The sequence below is a fragment of the Rhinopithecus bieti genome, unplaced genomic scaffold (assembly GCF_001698545.2).
Source record: "Rhinopithecus bieti isolate Rb0 unplaced genomic scaffold, ASM169854v2 scaffold_83109, whole genome shotgun sequence".
Taxonomy (NCBI): domain Eukaryota; kingdom Metazoa; phylum Chordata; class Mammalia; order Primates; family Cercopithecidae; genus Rhinopithecus; species Rhinopithecus bieti.
In genome coordinates, this window is record NW_016903903.1 from 1 (window position 1) to 7,709 (window position 7,709).

Sequence of the window (7,709 nt, forward strand, 5' to 3'; positions counted from 1 at the left end):
GTCTCTCTCTCTCTCTCTCCTTTGTGTCTGTCTCTGTATCTGTTGCTCCCTCTGTCTCTATCTCTCTGTCTCTGTCTCTCTTTATGTCTGTCTCTCTCCTTATGTCTCTCTGTTGCTGTGTCTCTCTCTCCCTCTCTCTTTGTGTCTCTCTCTCCCCTCCCCAGAGATCTCCACAAGCCCACCCCTCTCCCTCCAATAGTTCCTCAGCATCCAAGACAGGTACCTGGGCCTTCACAAAAGCCCCTGTCCCGGAAGCAGGGTGAACGTGGAATTGTTAAACAAGATCTCAGCTGTGCTCACGACCAGGAGGTGGTTATGCGAGGTCTGTGGAAGAGAGCGGGTGTGCACTGCACCTGGGCCCCTGAGCACCACGCCTGTGCCCGGCGAAGCATCAGGACCCCACACACCTTGATGTACCAGTCAAACGAGAGGTTGCCTTTGAGGGTGGCATTGAATTCTTCCTGGATGCCAAAGAACGGGATGTCACACCGGATTATCTGGCAGACAGCGATGGAGCAGTTCTGGGGAACGCAGGAGAGGAGGGGACGGGTAAGGAAGCAGAAAGCAAAGAACACCCCTCCCCGTGTGCTCAGAGACCATACAGGTTGCAGCAGGGAAGCGCGCTGGGTCTCCATATGGCCCTGGGACTGATTTAGCTTCTCACCACCACTGGGTCCTTCCGAAGCTTAGCCAGAAAGTCGGTGTGAGGGGTGGGAAATCTTTCCTTGGTGTGGCACGTACTCGAGAGGCTCTGAGGAAAGAGACGCACTGAGAAAGGGGAGAGATGAAGGCACCAGGGCCCGTCTCGCAAGAGGTGAGATGGCTTGGGTCCAGGAGGGAGGGGAGCGCCTCCAAAACCCAACAGCGGACACAGAGGTGAGAGGAAGGCGCAGGGCGCTGTGGGAGTCAGGCCGAGCTCCGCTCACCTCGGAGAAGGTGACCTGGGGCGGTCCCATATGATCGTCTGGTTCAGCCGGACGGGCACCGAGAACTCCAGGCTGATGGGGAGGCTCCTCTGCCCCAGGTTGCTGACCTGCACCGGGGAGGGCGGGGTCAGGGCTCTGGCCTTCCTCCCCACCAGCCTGGAAAATCAGCCTCCCCTCCCTACGGGGCAGGCCACAGGCCGAGGCGTCCTGCCCCTTCCTGATTCCAGTGCCACATGGCCTGGTCTCCAGTCCTAGGTCTCCCACTTACTCGGTGGGAGACCTCGGGCGTGTTCTGTAAACCTCTCTGAGCCTCAGTTTCTTCATCTGTAAACTGGGGATCATGACAGCGCCCCACAGAGTCGTTACGAAGGTAACACAAGATAATTACGTGCGTGCATGTCACATACATACGTGCGTGCATGTGTGCATACTGACAGCAGCGTGGACCAAGTCTGGCACACCACAGGCGCCTTGCGCACATTTCCCATCCCTGTTTCTGCATTGTCTACCATCGATTTTCCTCCCCAGCCTCCTTCTCGGGACCAAGATGCCCCAGCTCCCCACCTGATATTGATGCTGCATGACGCGACTGGTATTCTCTGAGGCCGTGAAGTTGAGATATTTAGTGGAGACCTCATGGCTGAAGGGAGAAAGAAGGGACAGGAGGTGACAAAACATGATGGGTGCCCTGGGAGGGTGTCTCAGGCTAAGTGTGTAAGGAGCGAACAGGCACATGGGTAATGGGTATGAAGGCCTGGGGGGTGGAGATGTGGTAGGGTGCAGGGGGATGGGGGAAGCAATGTGTGCTGGACACACAGTGCGTGTCCATTTGGGCCACTTACACACACATGCACAAATGCACACCCACGAACGCATACACACACGCACGTAGACCCTCAGACACACACACACGCGCACAAATACACACCCATGCACATATACATGCACATAGACCCTCAGACACACACATGCACAAATACACACTCATTCACTTACACACATATGCACACATAGATCCTCAGATACACATACATGCACAAATACACACCCATGGACACACACCCATGCACACATACATGCACATGGATCCTGTCACACACACATGCACAAATACACACCCATGCACACACACACATGCACATAGATCCTCACACACACGCACAAATACACACCCATGCACACATACATGCACACAGATCCTCAGGCACACATGCACAAATACATGCACAAGGATCCTCACACTCACAAACATGCACAAATACACACCCATGTACACATACACATGCACATAGATTCTCACACAAATACACACCCATGCACACATACACACATGCACATAGATCCTCAGACACACAAATACACACCCTTGCACACATACACATGCACATAGATCCCACTCACATGCACAAACACATGCCCATGCACACATACACACATGCTAATAGATCCTCAGACACACACATGCACAAATACACATCCATGCACGCAAACATGCACATAGATCTTCACACACACCCATGCACACATACACACCATGCACACATACACATGCACATAGATCCTCAGACTCACACACACACAGACATGCACAGATGCACACAGATCAGTCATGTCCAGCCCAGAAGGGAGGCTCAGCTAAAGTCCTGAAGCCAGCACCTGGTGACCACCATGTAGACAGCATATTTCACCGGCAGCTCCCGTTGGAATTCGGTTTTGTTGGTTCTGGACATGTTGTTCTCACTGGAGGGAAAGAGAGAGCTCCAGCAAGCTCTTGAGAATGGACAGTCTTTCCTCCTCCCTCTCCCTCACTCCCTGCCTCCAATCAGCCACCAAGTCCTGTTATCTCTGGGTCTGAAACCCCGCTGTTCTCCAACTCCTGCCCCTGCCTAGCCCAGGCCCATCCCTCTCCACCTGGATGTCTACAGCCACCTTCCTCTAACTGGTCCCTGAATTCACACCTGCTCCCACCCCAATGGTCAGCCCTCCTGAAGAGTGATCGTTCTAACATGCCAATATGATTATGTCACTCCCAGAGGCGAAACTGCAAATGCCTAGCAACACCCATCAGCCATTTTGGGACATGGCCTGTATCTAACCACCACCAGCTCCTTCAACCCTGCATTTCATGCTGAGGCCACTCTTAAACACACCTTGATCTTCCCATCCCTGGTATCTGCTTCCTGCCTTCCATCTTCATGCCCGCCCTCAGTTCATGCTTTTGCTTTGTCTGAATATATTTTCTTTTTTTTCCCCCTTTCATTTTCTTTTATTTTTATTTTTATTTTATCTATTTTTTATTTTTTTGAGACTGGGTCTCACTCTGTTGCCCAGGCTGCAGTGCAGTGGCACAATCTCAGCTCACTACAGCCTCAATCTTCCAGGCTCAAGCAATTCTTGTGCCTCAGCCTCCTGAGTAGCTGGGATTACAGGCATGCACCACCATGCCTGGCTAATTTTTGTATTTTTTGTAGAAACAGGGTATTGATATGTTGTCCAGGCTGATTTTGAACTCCTGGGTTCGAGTCATTGTTTTGCCTCAGTCTCCCAAAGTGCTGGTATTACAGGGCTGAGCCACCACATCCAGCTCCTAAATATATTTTCTTTAGGAATCTTCTCTGAACACCAGACTCCCAAGAACACTGGCCATCCGCCATCTAATCTTGCATCTCATACTGGATTTGAGATGCAAGATTAATGGCTAGTTTTCTTGCCTGTCTTTGCCACTAAATTATCATCTCTGAGAAGGCAGGAACTACCAACGTGTGATCCACCACTGTCCCACCAGCACTCAGCACAAGACCCAGCACGTGGTAGGTGCTCAGTGAGTGTTTGCTAAGTGAACAAATGCGTTGAAGGGAGAACCAGTGGGCAAAGGGCAAAGGCCCACCCTGGGCCAGGAGCTGGGGCCTCAGAAGGGCAACTGCATGCAGAAGACTGGCAGAGAGCACCTGGTCACATTGGCCTTGAGGAGCAGTTTGTTTCCAAGGGAAGCCTTAGAGTCCACATCAAATGTGATATTAAAGGTGACCTGGAATGGGAGAAAGGAGAAGCAATGATAGAAATAGGAGAGAAGAAATAACCCAAATGCCCGTCATCTGATTAATGGAGACATGAAATATGGTCCATCCATACAACAGGATATTGTTCACCAAATAAAAAGCAATGAAGGCCGGGCATGGTGGCTCACGCCTGTAATCCTAGCACTTTGGGAGGCTGAGGCAGGTGGATCACCTGAGGTTGGGAGTTCGAGACCAGCCTGGCCAACATAGCGAAACCCTGTATCTACTAAAAATACAAAAATTAACCGGGCATGGTGGCAGGCGCATGTAACCCCAGCTACTTGGGAGGGTGAGGCACAAGAATCGCTTAAACCTGGGAGGCAGAGGTTGCAGTGAGCCAAGATTGCATCACTGCACTCCAGTCTGGGTGACGAAGTGAAACTCCATCTCAAAAAATATATTAAAAATTTTTTTTAAATGTAAAGCAATGAAGTACTGACACATACAACAATGTGAATGATCCTTGCTAAGTCCTTGCTTAATATTATGCTAGCGAAAGGATCACATACGGTATTATTTCATTTATATGAAATGTCCAGAATGGGCAAATCTATAGACGCAAAGTAGATTAGTGGTTGCCTAGAGCTGGGGGAGATGGGAGGATTGGGGTTGAGGGCCAACGGGAACAGAGGCTCTTTGTGACGTAATGAAGATGTTCTGAAATGGATCATGATGATGGATGCAAGACCCTGTGAATTCGCTCAAAGCCACTGAACTGTATGCTTTATTTTATTTTATTTTATTTATTTTTGAGACAGGGTCTCACTCTGTTGCCCAGGCTACAGTGCAGTGGTGTTATCATAGCTCGTTGCAGCCTCAACCACCCAGGCTTAGAAGATCCTCCCACCCCAGCCTCCCAAGTAGCTGGGACTACAGGTGTGCACCACCACCCCCAGCTAATTTTTACAGTTTTTGTAGAGACAGGGTCTCGCCATGTCACCCAGGCTGGTTTCAAACTCTTGGACTCAAGCAATCCTCCTGCCTCGACCTCCTAAAGTGCTAGGATTACAAGCATGAGCCACTGTGCTGAGTTTGAAATGTATGCTTTAAATAGGTGAATTGGATGGTATGTGAATTATATCTCAATAAAGCTGTTTTGTACAAAAAGGAATCACTACTAAAGAAGAGAAGAAGAAGAAAAGAATCCCCAAAGAAATCAAAGAAAAAAGGAGGGGAGGAGCCAGGAGTTCTGACCTCTGAGTTTTCTGGGAAGATGGGGTGGTTTATGCTGCAGCTGGTGCTCTTCAAGGTCCCAGGCACTTCGGTGGAGGAGGCAGACTCACAGGCCAGGCGCCAGGATCTCTGTGAGCGCTGGTTCTGGAAGGCAAGGGAGGCAAAGGCGGTGATGTCCACCTCCAGCCATGAGGACGGTGAAGCAAAGGTCAGATGGAGTCTGAGAAGGATGTGGTTACCTGGAGCCTGGACACCTTCCGGTAGGACAGGCCAAGCGGGAAGAAGAAGGTGACCTGTGTCCTATAGGAGTCCTCGCCGTCATTTCTCACAGTCACTGTCACGTTGAACTCCCGGGGCCCACCCACCACGAGGCAGTCCAGGCTGTGGGAAGAAGACAGGCCAGGGGTGGGGCACTGGGGGCTTCCCTGTGGCAAAGCCTGCTTCAGCGGAACGGAGACTCAGGCACTGGATGAGAGACAACAGTAGAGGGGCAGCCACACGGGACCTCAGAGCCCAGGAACACCCGGCTCCCTTGGGGGCCAGGAGGAGAACACAGCGGGTTATGGTACGGGTCCTCCTCTGGAGGAGGCAAGGAGGAAAGGAAAGGAAACTCACCTCATGAAACTGAAGGTGATGCTGAGGTCATCCTGGCAAATGCTGTCATTGCCACAATTCTTCTCAAAGGGAAACTTTTAAAAAATGAGTATGATCAAATGAAAGGAAAGGAAATAACCAAATGTTGTGAAATTAAACAATAAAATAAAATGTTGAAGTAAAATTAGATGCAATCAAATAAAATGAATTTCAACCACCTTGGCCTCTGGTCTCTTCCACACCCCTGCAGGACCCCAACTCCAGACTCACTGAGGCTATGAAGAGTCTCTGAGCATCCTCAGCCAGCACTGGCCGGAGGTTCCCGAAAGCAGACAAGGGAGTTCCCACCAGAGAGAAGTTCAGGCGCAGCACAATGGGGCTCACTGGGTCCTCGATGCAATCCTAAGAGATAGCCGGGATTTGGGGATCTGCCCTCCTTAGCTNTTTTCCTTTCTTTCTTTTCTTTTCTTTCTTTCTTTCCTTCTTTCTTTCTCTTTCTTTTCCTTCCTCCCTTCCTTCCTTTCCTTCCTTCCTTTTTTCCTTCTTTCCTTTCTTTCCTTCCTTCCTTTTCTTCCTTTCCTTCCTTCCCTTCTTCCTTCCTTCCTTTCTTTTTTATTTTTTATTTTCTTTTTTGAGACAGAATCTCGCTCTGTTGCCCAGGCTGGAGTGCAGGGGTGCAATCTTAGCTCACTGCAACCTCTGCCTCCCAGGTTCAAGCAATTCTCCTGCCTCAGCCTCCCGAGTAGCTAGGATTACAGGCACATGCCACCACGTCCTGCTAATTTTGTATTTTAATAGAGATGGGGTTTCACCATGTTGGCCAGGCTAGTCTCGAACTAATCCACCTGCCTCAGCCTCCCAAAGCACTCAGATAAAAGGCGTGAGCCACTGCGCCTAGCCTCCATTCTTTATTTTAAAGTGAGGATAATAATGATAATAATGACACCCTCCCAATGGTAAAAGGAAATGAAACAGTGCTTATCAACTATTTAGCACAGTGCCTTTTATACAATAAGTGCTCACTAAATGGTAGCTATTCTGTTACTCAATAAAAAATTTACTGTATTTTCTGGCTACTTTAAATTTTTTTTCTCTTTGTCTTTGGTCTTCAGCAGTTTGATTATAACATACATTGATATAATGTCCTTCATATTTATCCTGCTTTGATTTTGTAAAGAATCTTGATGTCTTTCATCAGTTTGGGGAATTTTTTTTTTTAATGGACTTTCGCTCTTGTCACCCTGGCTGGAACGCAATGGGGCGAGCTCAGGTCACTGCAACCTCTGCCTCCCAGTTTCAAGCGATTCTGCTTCAGCCTCCTGAGTAGCTGGGATTACAGATGTGTGCCACCACACCTGCTAATTTTGTATTTTTTGTAGAGACGGGGTTTCACCATGTTGGCCAGGTTGGTCTCAAACTCCTGTCCTCAGGTGATCCACCTGCCTCGGCCTCCCAAAGTGCTGGGATTACAGGTGTGAGCCACTGCAACTGGCCAGTTTGGGGAAATTCTTTTTTTTTATTCTTATAATTTTATTAGTATGCATAAATGGTTAATGGACGGTTAATGGACAGATTAGTATGCATAAACGGTTACCAACTTGACTGACCTATCTTACCTACCCTGTAGAGAAAGTATATGTTATTTTAGCTAACATACCCAATGCCTGTTCACAAGCTGGCTAAAACTATCATCTTGGACCCAAGTTGATACAATAAATAAATCTAACTGATATAATCACCCATTATATCTTAACAAAAAATAAATTTAAAACCATTAGCTAAAATAATGTCACTTTCCTTCAGCTTTTAAAATGCCTGTCCAACTTGCTTACTGGGATTAGAAGCAGAAGCCTGACAAAGAAGCATAAGATAAAATACTGTGAGACTGTCCATCATCGATGCTTTGTTGATGGGACGTTCTCTCATACTGATGTATCAAAATACATTTTGAAGAGTT

General features: G+C 48.6%; 1 protein-coding gene across 1 annotated transcript; it reads right to left on the reverse strand.

The window, feature by feature from the left end:
- Positions 1–231: 231 nt before the first annotated feature.
- Positions 232–6,154, reverse strand: LOC108526088 (integrin alpha-M-like; the record flags this gene model as incomplete). The annotated part of the gene is given in 12 exon segments (XM_017866768.1): positions 232–324; positions 408–521; positions 665–751; positions 927–949; positions 952–1,033; positions 1,491–1,566; positions 2,583–2,666; positions 3,875–3,954; positions 5,180–5,302; positions 5,398–5,539; positions 5,774–5,847; positions 6,023–6,154. Coding segments are annotated over 12 exon segments (1,110 nt in total), but the record flags the coding sequence as incomplete, so codon positions are not given.
- Between the last annotated feature and the right edge of the window lie 1,555 nt (positions 6,155–7,709).